The sequence below is a fragment of the Neopelma chrysocephalum genome, unplaced genomic scaffold (assembly GCF_003984885.1).
Source record: "Neopelma chrysocephalum unplaced genomic scaffold, ASM398488v2 Primary Assembly neopelma1_26, whole genome shotgun sequence".
Classification (NCBI taxonomy): domain Eukaryota; kingdom Metazoa; phylum Chordata; class Aves; order Passeriformes; family Pipridae; genus Neopelma; species Neopelma chrysocephalum.
In genome coordinates this window covers 26,680,763-26,697,411 of record NW_020897695.1, presented here as the reverse complement: position 1 = coordinate 26,697,411, position 16,649 = coordinate 26,680,763, and the positions used below count along the sequence as shown (strand labels likewise).

The following is a 16,649-nucleotide window of genomic DNA, read 5'->3' as shown; positions in this document are numbered from 1 at the left end:
GTATGCATATGGGTGGGCAAATTCCAAACACGCCACTACCAGAGGGCTTCCAGGATGCCATGGACTCAGAGCTTTCCTACGATGAAAAGAATGTTGACACACTGAGCAACTTCGATGATGACATTGATGAAAATTCTATGGAAGAGGACCCAGAACTAAAGGACACAGCAAGTGACTCATCCAAGCCCCTTATCTCTTACTCTGGGTCATGCCCTTCTTCACCACCTTCTGTGATCTCTAGTATTGCTGCTTTGGAGAATCAAATGAAAATGATTGATTCTGTCATGAACTGTCAGCAGCTGACCAGTTTAAAATCCATAGAAAATGGATCGGGGGAAAGTGACCATTTGAGCAATGACTCCTCATCAGCTGTTGGTGATCTCGAAAGCCAGAGTGCAGGCAGCCCTGCAATGTCAGAGTCTTCTTCCTCCATGCAGGCTTTGTCTCCTGTAAATAGCAATAGTGAAAGTTTCAGATCAAAGTCCCCTGGTCTCAGTAACCAGGAAGAGCCACAAGAAATACAACTAAAGACAGAAAAACCAGACAGTCCACCGCCCACAACTGAAAATGGAGGCGCATTAGATCTGACATCCACCAACCCAGGAAGACCGGTCATCAAAGAGGAGGCTCCTTTTAGTCTGCTGTTCCTGAACAGAGAACGTGGTAAGTTTAAACGTACTGTTTGTAATATCTGTGGCAAGCCTTTTGCTTCTAAGAGTGCATTGGAAATTCACTACCGCAGCCATACTAAAGAACGTCCATTTGTTTGTACAGTCTGCAGTCGTGGGTGTTCCACTATGGGTAATTTAAAACAGCACTTACTGACGCACAAATTAAAAGAGCTGCCTTCTCAGTTATTTGAACCCAACTTTACTCTAGGTCCCAGCCAAAGTACTCCTAGCCTGGTCACCAGTACAGCACCTACCATGATCAAAATGGAAGTGAATGGTCACAGCAAGCCGATCTCTTTGGGTGAGGTTCCCTCGCTTCCAGCTGGAATCCAGGTTCCTGCTGCACCACAGACAGTGATGAGTCCGGGGATCACCCCTATGCTGGCGCCCCCCCCTCGCCGGACTCCCAAGCAGCACAACTGTCAGTCGTGCGGGAAGACCTTCTCCTCAGCAAGTGCACTGCAGATACACGAGCGCACCCATACTGGTGAAAAACCGTTTGGTTGCACAATCTGTGGTAGAGCTTTTACCACAAAGGGGAATCTTAAGGTAAGAGGCCACATGAAACTGTAAAGGCTTGGGGAGGGGGGTTTAAGGCACTGCGCTTGAACTCAGCAGGTCTTAGTGTTTGTCCCAAAGACAAGTGAGAAGGGAGCTTCAGGGAAATGCTTGCTGTATAGTGGTGGTCATTACGCTTCCACTGTGTTGAAGATAGGGACTGGAAAGCAGCTGTGCAATGATGCGAACTTTAAAACTGGTTCCAGGTGTACATGCAGGCATGTTGTAGTTCTCCTGACAGATGTAATGGCACACCCATTCAGCTGATGGACACGTTCTGGCAGTTCTTATGGACCATCAATGCAAAACAACCTCACTATAAACCAGAAACGCAGAGCTTGCTCAGCTCCTTGGGTGCCTCCCCAGTTTCTATTTCCTATTCTGCTTTGCAGCCATTGCAGACTGGAAAGCGGTTTCTCATAGATTGACAACAACTTGCTATGGGACTGATGGCTCTTATTCCTGCAATCTGGTTAACCATCAGGACACAGCCTGGGGAATACATTTTTAAATGTCCTTTTTAAAAATATTAAATTTAGCAAAGTCATTTGTGCCTCTGACATGAGATAAAATACTATGAAAGTAGAACAAAATGAAAAAAGGGGAAGGGCAGGAAAAAACACCCATCTCCTAGTACAAATAATGCCCTTGGTAATCTTCAGCATGTGAGGACTACCAGCTTGCATGTGGAATTGTCTAACCTAAGAGACTATGTACTCTTTAGTCTTGCAGCACGGTGTTTGTTTTCACTGAGAAGAAGCAAATGCACATTGAAAAACTACTACGGAACTGGGTTTTCTTTGTGTGGGCTGACTGGACTTTAGAATTGTGTCTTAACTGGAATTGATTTGTTTTCAATGCAAATTAAAAGGCATTTCTTTTAAAAAGCGAGCGCAACTGTAAGTAACAGCATTTCAGGCCAGACACCTCACCAGAATGTGCTAACTTGAGGGTGCTTCTTGTCCCTGTTTACTCTGCAGGTGCACATGGGGACTCACATGTGGAATAACGCCCCTGCACGCCGTGGCCGCCGCCTCTCTGTGGAAAACCCCATGGCTTTGCTTGGTGGCGATGCACTCAAGTTCTCCGAGATGTTCCAGAAGGATTTGGCAGCTCGGGCCATGAATGTTGACCCCAACTTTTGGAACCAATATGCTGCAGCTATCACTAACGGACTTGCTATGAAGAACAATGAGATTTCTGTCATACAGAACGGAGGCATTCCTCAGCTCCCAGTAAGTCTAGGCGGAGGCGCCATCCCACCTCTAAGTAACCTTACCGGTGGCATGGACAAATCTCGCACGGGCAGCAGCCCTCCCATTGTCAGTCTGGACAAAGCAAGTTCTGAAACGGGAGCCAGTCGTCCATTCACCAGATTTATTGAGGATAATAAAGAGATTGGCATAAATTAAAAGCATTCATTCTGAGTAACTGTTGGACCACTACTCGACACAACACTTGCCCTGTTCCATGTACAGCTTTTGAAGTTAAGCATTAGTTTCCTGACCTAAATGCATAGGTTCCCTTTAAAGTTTTACCCATAGCAGAAATACATAACTCTATGGCTGCTGAAAAGTTGTCTTGCAAGATCTGCATGGTACTTCTTTCAACAGTGAGTTTGACTGTTACTGAGAACTTTGAAACCTTTTAATTTAACAGAAAACAGACAAACAAACCAGTCATGGGATAACTTCTTTAGAAACAGAAAGAGGCTAGTCTATACCCACTTCGCTTCTTACAAAACTTACTATCACCTGAGAAAGGGGGGCTTCATTACAGCAATCTGTCACACTTATTTGCTGGTTTTGTTCAAATTAGTTAGAAACTTGGACTATGTTTTTAGGAATCTTAATCTTAAATAAGTGATTTAGTACCCCAATGCTGTGTATTATTACAGTATCCTTGTCTGTAGTATTTATAATGTTAAGATTATGCGGGTAACAGACAATATACTAGCCCCAAACTTAAATGAAGCTTTTGTACTGCAAAATACATCTGGCTATGTGATTTTTTTTTTTTTTAAGCAAGTTCTGTTTTACTATGAATAAGTGGTTTATTTCAATGCAGGCAAAATTGTGAAGTTTTATTGGGAAAGATAGCATGCTTTTCATGTGCAAGTACCTGTCAGTAACAAACTTTTTTTTATTTAAATATTTGTAGCTGCTATGTGGACAGTTGTTCTATTAAATGAAAAAAAATGTAGTGTGGATTTTAGCTCAATGATTGGAAAACAAGTTACAGACAAACCTTAGCACCATAAATTATTCACAACATTATAAACAGTTGTGAGTAAATACTTCGTGTTATAAAAGCTGTACAATAAAAAGGTAATGTTTGTATAATGTGGTTGCAAACTCTTAATTTATACTATTGCACTTTTAGTATTTTGTACTAGGGAGGTTTGTCTATAATTTGAAACTGAACAAAAATGTAAACTATTTTATAAATAATACTTCAGCGTAAGGAATAAGGAGGAGGACCCTGTTGCAGTTTCTTGTTTTGTTTTAAGGTCAAACAATGAGAGATCTCTATTAATTAAGCAGAAAAGTTGCAGAGAACTGTCAGATCCTTAGGAAATATGGGGCCTGCCATTTCTTAAAAGGAAATTATTCTTTTAACTTTTCTACGAAGCCCACTTAAAAGTGTGACCGCCTCCGACAGAATTCTGATACAGTTATCTTAGGAGTGTGATATTAATACAAGTTTAGGATAGAGGAAGGAGAACGCTGTGTAGGTTTAATTTTACTGTAATCTCTTCTGTCTCTTTCACACATAACCATGAGAAAGATACCAACTGCCTAATAATATTAGAACAAAATAAGAACTTTCAGGCAGCATGAGCAGTTCTGTATTTATTTCCGACTCTGTCTGATTATCTTTTCAGGTTTCTCCAAAGCACAATGTACCCTGATTAATCAAATATAATTTTATGTTGATTGCATTGTTGAAATGACACCAAGTAAACAAAGGGAATGGTTCCACTCATAAGTTAAGCTAGGGATGCTGAGGAGACTGGGGCTTAATCAAAACTTGAACAGTAAATGTTTTGTGTACTACCTCATTTTTGTGCATTACAAGCATGGTGGAGCTGACACTATGAACTTCCGTCCAGCAGAATTGCTTGAGGGACATTATGGGTAGCTGGGTAACAGCGCAAGGAGTTTTATGCCCCTGAAGAACGAATCAGACAGTGAGGTCTTCTCAGTTGATTGTGAAAAATAGGACAATCTTTCTTATACAACAGAAACCATTACTGTAAGAGGATGGACTATTTCTGCCATCACATAATGGAGTGAAAAGAGGTTCAAAGACTTAGCTGTTTGTTTCTATTGGAAATGAACAATGAACTCTACAGCTCCATTTTCTACAATGATGAGGTAGAGATATATAGATATATGTATCTCTCTATATAAGAAAAATTTTATGTCTGTAACACCTCTACAATATAACATCATTTTTTGCCACAGTGTGTGGGTGGTTAGAGGTGTTTCCAAGCATAAAAGAAAAACAAACAAAAAAACCAACAAACTGAGGTGGCTTAATGTTGCTGGATTTCAGCAATTGAATGTTTTTATTTATCTGTGTAATTTTTGGTGTGACTTTTTTTTTGTTAGTATTTGGTACCATCTAGTGTTATCTCTGTTCCCTAAAGGATGTGTATAACTTAAAAAAAAAAAAAAGGAAAGAAAAAAAAAAGAGAAGAAAAAACAGAAAAGGAAAAAAAGAAAAAATCTGTAAAGTGTTGTAAATAAGATGGTTGATGATGGTACAGTAAGACTGACCCCATTTTGTATTCAGGGTTAGGCCATTCCTCTCTGCATGGTGAAGAGAGACACTATTTTTATACTGTGATACCATGTAGGGCTAGGAGCTTCCCTGAAACAGCTGGGAATTGTTACCTAGATCCAATATTTTTTATTATTAAATCTTGTTGGCTTGACACATCTACTGATTGAAATGGATGTCTTAGTCTAGGTTACTATTTTTGTCATATGGAATTGAATAAAATGCAGGATGTAATATTATTTCTGAATTGCGTTCCTTGATTATTCTAATAACAGAGTAAGATATGAGACTAAGGTCACTTGTGGTAGATTGGTGTCAATGACTTCTAATCATCGCATCTGAAACTCAGAATAAGGTCGACACCTTATATTCAAATGTTTTTCTAATTTATATTAACAGTGCAAAGGGATAGAATTATTAAAACCTCTTTTCCCATGAAAATAAATCGTTAGAGGATTTATCGCAAGACAGTAGAACAAAAAAAAACAAAACCACCAAAACAAAAAAAATATTTTGGATTGGGGAAAACAGACTTTGGAAGGACTACTCTTTCAAATTAACTGCTTTCTGAACACTTATCATGTATTGTCTACTGAAAAAGCCTCCTTTTCAGGTTGTTTAAACATCTGCCTAATATTCACAATATACTGCACAATAAAATCTGGGAACAAATTTATCAGGAGCAGTTCAAATTCTAAAATAAAACAAAAAGGAAAAAAATTGACAACTCGCATCCATTCATTCCAAATGACATAACCTGTACATTTAAACCTATGATTTTGTTTCATCTTTTTTTTTCAAGACCCTAATTTCTCAAAGCATGTCTAACTTTAACCAAATTATTTTTTCACATTGATTTAAATGAAAGTATTTACATTCTTAAGGTTAGGCATGTGATTAAGTATCTCCTGCAAAAAAAAGTTGTATGTTCAAGTAACCTTCAAGCTGTTATATTCCGATGTTGAATGCCTGTTGCATTTAAAACGGACAAAAGATAAATAAAAGAGAAAAATCTGTATTAATCATCTTTCAGTGGCCTTGTTATGAAGATACTGTGTTTTATAAGACGAACCCAAAGAAGGTATGAGTTCCCTCAGGTGACTCAACAGCAGTGATAGGTTTGTGCTTTTCTTCCTGCATCTACATCCCTGAGCCTTGCTGAGAGAAAACATGATATGCAAAAGAGGAGGAAAGCAAAGGAGCACTGATAGTTATGGTTCTGTTCGAAACACAAGAAGAAAATTACCTGCTTTCCCCTCCTCCCTCCAAAAAAAAAAAAAGGATGAAAGCAGAATGGTATTATTTTTAAATATGTACGGGTTATATTTTTTTATTATAGGAACACTTGAAGTAATAAAATGTGCTACACAGATAAAAATGGTTGAAGTATGTTGAATTACAGATGTTTTAAAATAGAACCATGTAGGAATTCTCTATGTTTAGAAAAATTGCTGGTTATGATTTTTTGAGGGGAGGGTTATTTTACTCCATGAAAATTCCAGCAAGGCTTTCAAACTCTTCAATTCAATTTTTCCCATGAGTTATTAAAAAGAGAGCATTTATGACAAATGATTGACATAACTAAATTTTTATCCATTTTTTTTCCGTTTTGTATATATTAGTCCTCATTATATTATCTGTCCCTTTACCTGTTTTGTCCTTTCTCTCTTGGCAAATACTTTGTTTTTCAAAAGCTGCATTTGTACTGTATTTGTGTTGTCTTTAATTTACTTCTCTGCATGTACTCTGTCATTTGGAAGATACTGTGTTTTATTTTTTCCTTTTTCTCTAATTCTGCAGAGGTCAGAGCTGCCTGTTTTTTACGTCTTTGTGTAACACTAGCATAATGAATGATGAAGTCTTCAGTGATGTGATCAGGTATGTGCATAGCTCACAGGATTTGCTAATAAACGTGCCATTCACACTCCATCCTCCAGATGAAGGCATGAAGTTTGTTAGTGTTGCTGGTCTAGGGCAGCTGCAGGTGGACAGGAGGATGGAAGAACTGATCCTAACTTCACTGAACCTGCTTTTACACCACTGAAGCTCCATGGGCTTCAGTGGAGATACTCTAGGTTTATTCTGGTGCAAGAGGGACTGCTTCCAGGTTCAGATGTCTTGCTTTACTTCACTTATTATCAAAACAATGGCTAGCTATACAGTCTATTTTAAAGTATGTCTCAGCAAAAACATTCTGGACTTTATTTTTAAAAAGAGGCAAAATATACATAAAATATATATTTTAGTACATTCCACAGGATTATCCCAGTTTTAAAGGAGATCCTGAAAGCTGAATATAAAAAAAAATATAGCTGTGTCCCTTAAGATACAATTTGATGTCATCATATGAATAATCAGTGTATTCACGTAAATGAGTAAAAGAACCTGTAATTTTTATGCATAAAAGAAGAATGGGAGACTCTTGCTATGGCTCTGCTACACAAGGTTGACACTCACAGGGAAATGCCTTCCCTTTGCAGATATTAAAGGTATCAGCAGATTTATGAAAAGAAAAATATGTGTTTGTGCATGTTGCAACACCAGTGTATAGTATTTTATTTTTTCAAAGGGAGAATGTCTCAATCTCAGTTGACAAAGTGACAAATACAGAAGCCAACAACTTTTGGCTGTGCCACTGGCATATTTTGAAGATGTGGGCAAGTCACTAAATAGACTCAGATTTTGCTAGAGAATGAGATACTTCTGGGGCCTCTGGGAATCAGGGACTGAACTCCCCTTGCAGCTTCAGCTAGCACCTTGTAGTATCGGGATGAGTTGCCCTATCAGTAAGATGGGGTAACACTTTTGTACCTACCTCACGGGGGTGTTGTGAGGAATGGTTTTATGTTTGTACAGTTTTTCAAAGAAGGAAAATGCTTGGTATTATCACTGATTTTAGAGAGTTTACAGTATATGTGCTATTATTTATTATTTGTACTCCAGTAGTATATATGAGATCAGTCAGAACTGCAAGGCCTTACCCTAAATGTTGCACACTCATCTAGTTGGGATTCATACAAAATTTTACTCAGTAACATTTTGCAAGGGAGATATTTCATTATCAACTATCTATTTGATTACTATAGGGTTTAATTCAATTATTTAAGTATTCAAACTGATTATCAGTTTTAGGCCATGGCAGAGAATTATTTGGTATCACATTTTGAGCTTCTATTGATTTTCAGAAAAAGCGCGCCAATTTTCTGTGGATAATCTAGATTCAAATCTTGCTATCAGTGGAATTCTACTGTACTTTTTGCTATTAAACCTAAACGTTAAAACACATGTGTGTGTATATGTTATTATAGACCAATATATAATATATATATATATACCTATTAACATGTATGTTTTAAATTTCTTTAGCTGCTTAGAATTTATTTCAAACCATGTGTGGCATATTTTGCTCCAAGCGTTGTGCATTTCAGATTTAACTTAAACATCGTTTAATTTCAAAGGTAATGCTTACTATCATTGGGATGCTGAAAAGAAAGTCATTTGTTTCCCAGACTGGCAAACTATAGTTAGTATTTTGTACAGGTATCTGATTTACAGTACTGTGTTGAACAGCCTCTTTATCAGCTGTTCATGTGCTAAATATATTAGCTCAATTAATTCTATTGATACTCTTGACTGTTTTATTTGATTATACAGAAAGTTTTTGGTTTAGCTTTGTTAAAGTCGTCTTCAGTGATGTTAGTCTGGCTGATTTCACTCAGGCACATCACGGAGTAAAGGTATGAGTAATGGTGGGTGAATCTAGTCTAAAAAATGTCTCTTTCTTTTCCCTCTGCACATTACTGACATCTCTCCACCACCTCGTTCTGGTTACCAGCCTCTCTTGTGTGTTAATTTCACTCGTGGCTCAGCCAATTTTGTCCAACACTTGGCACTTTCTCTGCTAAAGTGCACAGTTCATATGGGACCTACAGATATACTAACTAAGTATTGTATTTAAGATAGGCTGGTGGTGGAGGGTGTAAGTGAACACCTATTCTGAAAGGTAACGTATGCAGTTACCTTTTGTGTGCGACAAATGTGCACATAAAAGGATGTGGTCATCAGGAGGTTTTTATCACTTTATACTCTCAATAGTAGGCATGATATAGGAGATTTCGGTTGGGTTTCTGCTTTTTAAACAATCCTTGTAAGAACAGTTATGAACAGATACCTTAAGCAGGGGAATATACCTTTTCAGGTAAGAGTTTTGCAGTCTTTTGATTGGGACTTGCCTTTTCTTCTGCCCATTTTCTATTAAATGACTCTTCCCAACATAGCCTACTAGATCACTTCACAGTTAACATTTAGTCCTTCACCTAGGTTTTAATCTACCGTTATCCCATTCCAAACAGGCTTACTGAAACCAATGGGTTTTATAGTAAGACATTAGCTAATGCATCTAATGGGTAGCAGAATTGATTTTCCTGTGCATTTTGGAAATGTTCTTAAAAGAATATTCAGTTAAATCTTGAAACAGTTTCTCAAGTTTCTTGAGTCATTGAATGTGACACCTATGCCAATATTTGGCAACAATCTGGTCCAGTCTGTGGTACTTTCCCTTACACTGGGCAGCCCAGTGCTCCACAATTTACCCTAGATAAACTAATGACACATGCCAACCAGTATTACTCATTGAAAGAATTTTTTTTTAATATGTTATCAAGCATCTGATTGCAATAGCTGCAATTCCAGCCTCACAGAAGGTAGATTAAATGAGCCTGGCAGTCTCTGCAGCCTACATCTTTCGTCTTCCCCAAACGGTACTATCTTCATGAAGCAGTTTGCCAGTGTTTCCCCTGTGATAATAGATCTTCTCTTTCTTTTCTGCAAAGTAGTTCTGCTATGCTCATTTCTTTGGTTTCATTGTCTTCCTGTACATGGCCATGTTCTTCACGTGTTGTCTTTTAAGGTAGTGTTAGATTTGCCCAATTCACACCTCGGCCCTTGTATTATGTTGAGATTAATTTCTTTTTTACTTTTGGGGCCAGGTCGTATTGTCACTACTTATATCTCCACCTAATTCCAATTAATTTCTCTCATTTCTATGAGTAGAAGATACTGCACAATGAAGCAAAATTCAGCACCCTGAAACTTGGAGAATTTTAAAATGTTTGTCCATCAGGGATTACTGCACACTCACATATTGAGCATTCAGGTTTAACAAGCTTTTGGACTTGTTATACATATAACCAGTTCCACTCTTAGTTCCTTTATATCTGGAGATGTTTTTAGGCTGATCATGGTTTTCCATACTTTTTAAAAATAGCTGCATATTACTTTTCCCAAAAACCTGCATCATAATAACATTTACTTAGTGGCTAATGTTTTCTATGGAACAAGCAAATTGTAATGAGTAATCAAATTTTGCTATTTTTTCAATGGAACAAGTCACATATAATGCCAAGATGGAAGTAAAGCTCAAATGAGTACAATAAGTAGCTTTTTCTTTCTGCCTTTATATCTCTGGTGCTAAATGGGAGAAAAATAACAGGATCTTTTACCACATGAAAAGCAACCAATATAGATATCATGACAATAGTGCTGTTAAGCACAAACAGAGGCACAGTACCAGAATTAAACACAACAGAAAATACAAGAATTTAAGATACTAGATTTTAAAAATATACGTAGTAAGGAGACAAACATACTTCTAGACAACTAACAATCCCTAATTGTTAGTAGCTCCCTAATGAGCCTTATTTTTTTTCAAGGATTCATTTATCTGAAGTCAAGAGAATCTAGGGGAGGCCGAGCAGTGTGTCCCTGGGTTCAGCTTCTTGTTAGACTTTCTCATCAGCTCAGGAAATGCTTATTCAAGTTCAGTTGTTAAGGTGGAGGAGCTCCTGAAGCCAGAAATATCATCTAGTCAATTTTAGTGTATGTGAATATCCCAAGCACATTTCCAGTTTACCCCTATTCCATGGTCTTAAAAAAAATTGGAATATTTTATTATTTTTAAAGCTTACCATAGGACTCCAAAACAGGAATGAAAATGACCCTTAGCACATCCTGATAATTGTGTCTGTGAAAGGATTCATCTCTTTTACTGAGCAGAGATATTCTGATTTCTGCAGATCACTCCTAACTTACACTGGTATGAGCAAGATCAAATGGCTATAGTGACTGTATCATCCCTTTTTCATCAGAGCAAGGCACTTGTCTTTTTTGTTAACCATAAGTTTTTCTGTTACAAGTCACAGTACATACTGGAACAAACATAAGATAATCAAGATATATCTATATTTCTGGATGTAACAGACCCATTCCCAATCTGGAGGCCACCTGCCCCAGCAGAAGGTGCTTCCATAAAATTTCAAATGCTTTCATTCTCTTGGAAAAGGACAGTTAAATCCAAAGGGAATAATAGGGTTTGCCTTTGGTCCCAAAATCCTGCCTGGATATTAAATGGGAGTGTGTCCCTCAGCCCATGTCAAAACTGCTCACGAAGATGTTGCTGGCTGATGGGGCAATTCCTGGCCTCCTGCCTTGGCCATGGTCCGTTCAAGGAGACTGTCAAAGCCTACAAGGCAAACGTTTCTTTTGGGAGGAGTAAAATATACTTTTAGGTGGAGTCATCTTCTATCCTACTTTTACGTAGCTGTATTTCTAAAGTAACCGGAATTGACTCTATGAGACCACTCCTTTCAGCATCTTTCTCTCTTTCCATTAGGAATTTGACCCATCTTATATGGTTTTGTAGTTCATGTCTCATGCTTCTGGAAAGCTGGCCTTCTTCCACCAACTCTCATGTGTGAAAAGAGAATTGTTCCTTGTAGGTTTTCTGAGGGGGTTCTCCAGATTCTGTGAAGCTGCCAGAACATCTTTTATCACATGTTTATTCATTATTTTATCTGGGTTTATTAGCTAGCCCATTCTTGTTCCAGCATAAGAATATACACATGGTTATTCTGGAGTAATATTTCCTGAATACTTGTGTAGACAGAGTAGTCCCTTAAGTAATGAGTTCAATTAGGCTAAGATACACTATGTAGCAATTCAATAACAAAAGTCCTGGGAGGTAGGCGGAGAAGAGGCTTGCCAATTGCTTACACACAGTATGCTGGATGACAACTAAAGACTCCGTGCTGTGGCATATTTGGCACATGCTGGCCTTCAGTTATGCCTAGCAACTCCCAAGGTTTGAGCAGTTCCTTACTAAGGTTTCAATCAAGGAAAAAAAAAATAACATGGTGTGCAAATTAGTAAGACAACAGGCTCCATTTGAAATCTCTCTGGGGATGTTCAATCTTACAGAATACCAGCATCCAAGAAAATCAATTTATCTTCCATTTTTGCCCAAAAAATTGTCAATAAAGAGTTTAATTTACCAATTCACTACCCTGAATACAGGGTGTTGGATTCAGAACTGTAACTTAGAGAAAACACTCTCAAAACCTGAAAGGCATACAATTTGGCAGATTTGACTTGGGAATTACAACCAATTCAATATTTGGTCTATATTTCTCATTACCATTGTTAAAACATTTAAATATTTATTCTAAGAAGGTCAATTAGCTGCATTTTAAATGGGCTAAGCATTCTACAATGTTCTTCTACCATGTTCTCCACCATATATATTCTTTTGAGAGAATAATGCACTGCAAAAAATGCCTAGAAATCGTTTGGCTCTGCCTGTAGTCCAGTGAGACTACTCTTCTCTGTTTCCACTTCAAGTGCAATATCCTTTCGAGGAAACTGTCCTGTAAAATACAGAGATGTTGCTCATTTTTTAGAGACAAATCCTTCAAGATTTAAAGTCTACTTCAAGTCATTATAATGACTATTCAAATAAAACCAAATCCCAGAACCTAGCAACACTACACTAAAATAATATGGAATTGAAAGATTGTTATGCCAATACCTCTGAGTCATCTGCTTTTCAAGCTTCTAGTTTTGTGATAGCAATGGGATTTTGCCTGCCAGAGCATTAAGCATTGTTCTACAGTTTCTGAGGAAGTGCCTGCCAGTCAAGCCTCTTGACAGCTCCTGGGGTTAAGTCTTCAGAGGCTTGAGATATTGATACAGATTTCTTAGCATTGATTTTTATGAAGACTTAAAATGTAAAGTTTCGCTCAAATGCTTCAAATGAATTACCTTATTTGAGTTGTCTTAAGTCACAGAGTCAAAGGAAAACTTTGGGTAAAAGTTTTCAGAAAGCAGATTTCAGCTGCTGAAATCATGCCACAGCTTTGGAGTCTGTGTTGAGATGCCATTCATGGTCTACAAAGGTTAGAACTTGCCCACTGGGTTGGGATCATTGAGCCCTACCATACCTGATTGCTGAAAAAAACACCCAGCAAAAGCAAGATCTTAACAGGATATCGGAAAACAGAAAAAAGCCCCTGTTTCTCCATTGCAAGACAGAGATTTGGCTGTTCTCCTGAGCACTTAAAATTGATGTGCTATAGTTTTCATGATTACAGCATTACAGTAGAGCTGAAGCTCTGCCAGGGATTTTGATATGGATTTTTTGTGGTTTGTTTTTAACTTATCTATATGCCAGTTCATTAACATGAGGTAAGCTTTTCTCAGCTTGTATTTGACTTCTGCTATCATTATTCTTATAACTGGCTTCTTTCCATGCTATTTTGTACTCTGACAAATTGTACTGTTCTGTTCGCAGGATGTATTACTGCATAACTAGTTGTAGCATAAGTGAAAACATTCAGAGAAATCACCAACAGCCATCACATTGCTGGTTTTATTTGTTTATACATCAGTTAATGCACTCCTTGAAATTCTTACCTTTGGCTGAACAGGGTAGGTTTGTCTACATTTTTTTTCTGTGTACATGTATAAGTAGGGCACAGCCTTGATAGCTGATCCTCTGTTCTGAGACCAAACTCCCACTAGCTTGTGCCCAACTCTGAAGTTTGTATTTCTCTTGGAGTGATGTATCTACCTTATGTAGTCCTTCATGAGTTATTTTGTGGTTAATATGTAGGAACTGGGAGGGTATCTTTTTCTTTCAGAGGGATTCAGAGATTTTAGTCACCTATTAAAGCATTGCTACCAAAATGATCAGAAAAGATTGCTTTATGTCACTTATTGCCTCCAGCTTTTGCTGCAACTTAAAACAAAGTAGGCAGCCTTACCATAGCACAGAACTAAGTAAGCAGAAGACAAGAAAGATTCACAGGAGAAGGAAGGAAGGAAGGAAGGAAGGAAGGAAGAAAGGGAGGGAGGGAGGGAGGGAGATATAAAGTGATAGAGAGCTATCTGGGCTATTCCACATTTAGTAAAAAATCTCTTTTATACAATGCCTTCAAAGAATATAAGACAGAAGTAATACATAGTGCATATACATTGTGTACAGACTGCAGGCTTTTCATTAACTGCTTGATTTTTCTTATGTGCCTTAAGACAAACCTTACTTACAATTTATTACTTTTCTTCAGTATTTCACACTCTGAAAATCACTCATTTTTAATTATCAGCCCTGCTTCTGCCTCAGTGTCAAACTTTAAAGCTATAATTGCTCCACTGACTGCTATAAATGTTGGCCTATTGCAAGTTACAGAAGTACCATAACTTACATGGGCTCATTCTGGATATATAAAGTGCATCTCAGCTAAACAAAGCTCTTATCTAGGACTATCACCAGCACTTCAGGACACATCACCTGTGTTTTGATCTCATAAAATTGGCCTTTCAGCCCTTCTAGAGGCTCAATTTGTTGCTGTAACAGTGGAAGAGTGTGTATTTGATGGATTTGTTGTAATTTGGCTTTATTGTCTTTGAAGAAACTGGGTGGACTTCTTGAGGAAAATTCTTGAAATGCTACTGAATAGATTCAGGGAGAGACTGGATAGACAGACCAGTGGAGTCCAGCAGAGTCACTGCAGATCTGTTCAGTTGGTATCTTGGAGAGACCAAAAGGCTGAAAGGAAGATTGTGAAGCAGACAGCCACGCCTCATGGGTGATGGAAAAAATGTCATAGGGTTGTGGGGAAATTCGGCAGACCTTTCTGCTTCTTAGTTAGTGACTGGCTTGAATGAAGAATACATCTACAGTTCTCTGCTGTAGGCAGAGAATTGAGTGTAACACAGTTGATTTTGTTCTCTCTAGCTTCCTTAAGGATATTTTTCTATTTAAAAGCTTGTTTAAATAAAAGCTTTTATTCAAATAAAACTTAGCTTTCCTGAGTTGGGGTGGGGAAGATGCTGAGTGAGGAGGCAGATTTGCCACAAAGCTGTAGTTGAAACAGAGTCTTGTTACCTTCTGCATGAGCACACAGCAGCTTTCTTAGGCCATCACCAGCTCTAGGAAATGCTCTCCCCTCATTCATTCAGCCAGGGTACAAACACAGCCAGAACCTGTTTCTCACTGTTTTGAGCTTCTGCAACTCCCAGTGTCTGCACAGGTAGGGTAAGAAGGAAATGAGGAAGGCTTACATCTGTCCTGGGGGAAATGGTAGTAAAGAAGATCTGAGGTAGCAAAGCAAATGGTAAAGAATATCATTCCCCGTTAGTTGACATGCTTGGGCAGGAGGTGAAGGCAGTTTTTCCAATACACAGCTCATTGCAGTTAACTGCCTCCAGGCTGATTTCTGACTTTCTGATGGTATTTTAAACTACTCAGGAAATGCTGTTGATGGAGAGGAAGGCTTTCCTCTCATGTAGACCTTCTTCCCATGCAGAATGAACTGTAACTGAGCCTGTAGATGCAGTTGCTTTTGTATGGCGCCAAATACAATTTAAAATAGTGGTCACTTACACACCTGAGAAGGGAGGAGCAGGATGTGGGGAGGGGCTCACACTTGCCACCTCTGAGTCTCCCTGGGTCTGGATTAGTTTGCATGATTCACATTGCTGCTATTCCCTTCTGGATGGAGTAGTTGGGAAATAAAAAAGAGCTGAAACTGGATGAAATGAAAATATTCTAGTCTGGACATATGGAATGGATTTACTTATGGGCATTGGTCAACCCTGTTCTTGCATATGTGCAAGCATATTTTGTACTCAAATCAGAGTGATCCATTTTAAAACTGTATTTAAAGAAAGAGCAAATAATTGTTTAACTACTCCATTTCTGAAACACCTGTGTTTTTTACCATGATGATTTGTGTTTTCCTATGCCACCAACATCTGAATTCAGCTGTCAGACTTGTGCTTTCTTCTGTATCTCTTGGCTATGCCAATTTTAGGATCAATCTGCCTATCTAATGCTATTGAGCTCCTGAATATGTGCACATTTTCTACCCTCCTCCCCCACCTTTTTCTCCCCTTTAGTTACTACCAGTGTTTGTGAACCATTATAACTCCACTTCTGCTGGTTTAATTAAATTTACCTATGGAAAACAAAGACATGAGATCTGGCAGTCAGGGAGCTCAGGGACACAAGGTGATCTGTTACTGAATAAAGTGATGCTTGAGAGGTGCTATTCTTTATGCATCATCATGATCATCAGATAAGGAAGAATCATATGACACATTGCAAGAATGCTTTGAGGAAAGTGAAATTCTAATCCTTTCCCAACATAATCATAATGATGTAAACGTATCCCTTTATGTGGTGTAAAATTGATTTTTCCTTCCTGTTAACAGCTGTACAATTTCTGTTCTGCACACATTTTTCTTCAAAACTGCTTAGTTCCCTCAGTACATTGTTGTTCTTTTCCTTCTCCCTTCTTT

General features: G+C 38.1%; 1 protein-coding gene across 5 annotated transcripts in view; it reads left to right on the top strand.

The window, feature by feature from the left end:
- Positions 1-16,649, top strand: part of SALL3 (spalt like transcription factor 3) — a 50,004-nt gene that overhangs the window by 18,602 nt on the left and 14,753 nt on the right. For 3 of the 5 annotated variants that reach the window (XM_027676009.1, XM_027676011.1, XM_027676010.1), the window contains exons 2-4: positions 1-663; positions 880-1,220; positions 2,210-8,296. The exon at positions 1-663 is cut by the window's left edge. In XM_027676009.1, coding sequence (XP_027531810.1) covers positions 1-663; positions 880-1,220; positions 2,210-2,641 — 1,436 coding nt within the window. In that variant the 3' untranslated portion in view covers positions 2,642-8,296. Of the gene's footprint in view, positions 664-879; positions 1,221-2,209; positions 8,297-16,649 lie in introns of those variants that run through there. The other 2 variants (XM_027676013.1, XM_027676012.1) reach the window with 2 other exon arrangements.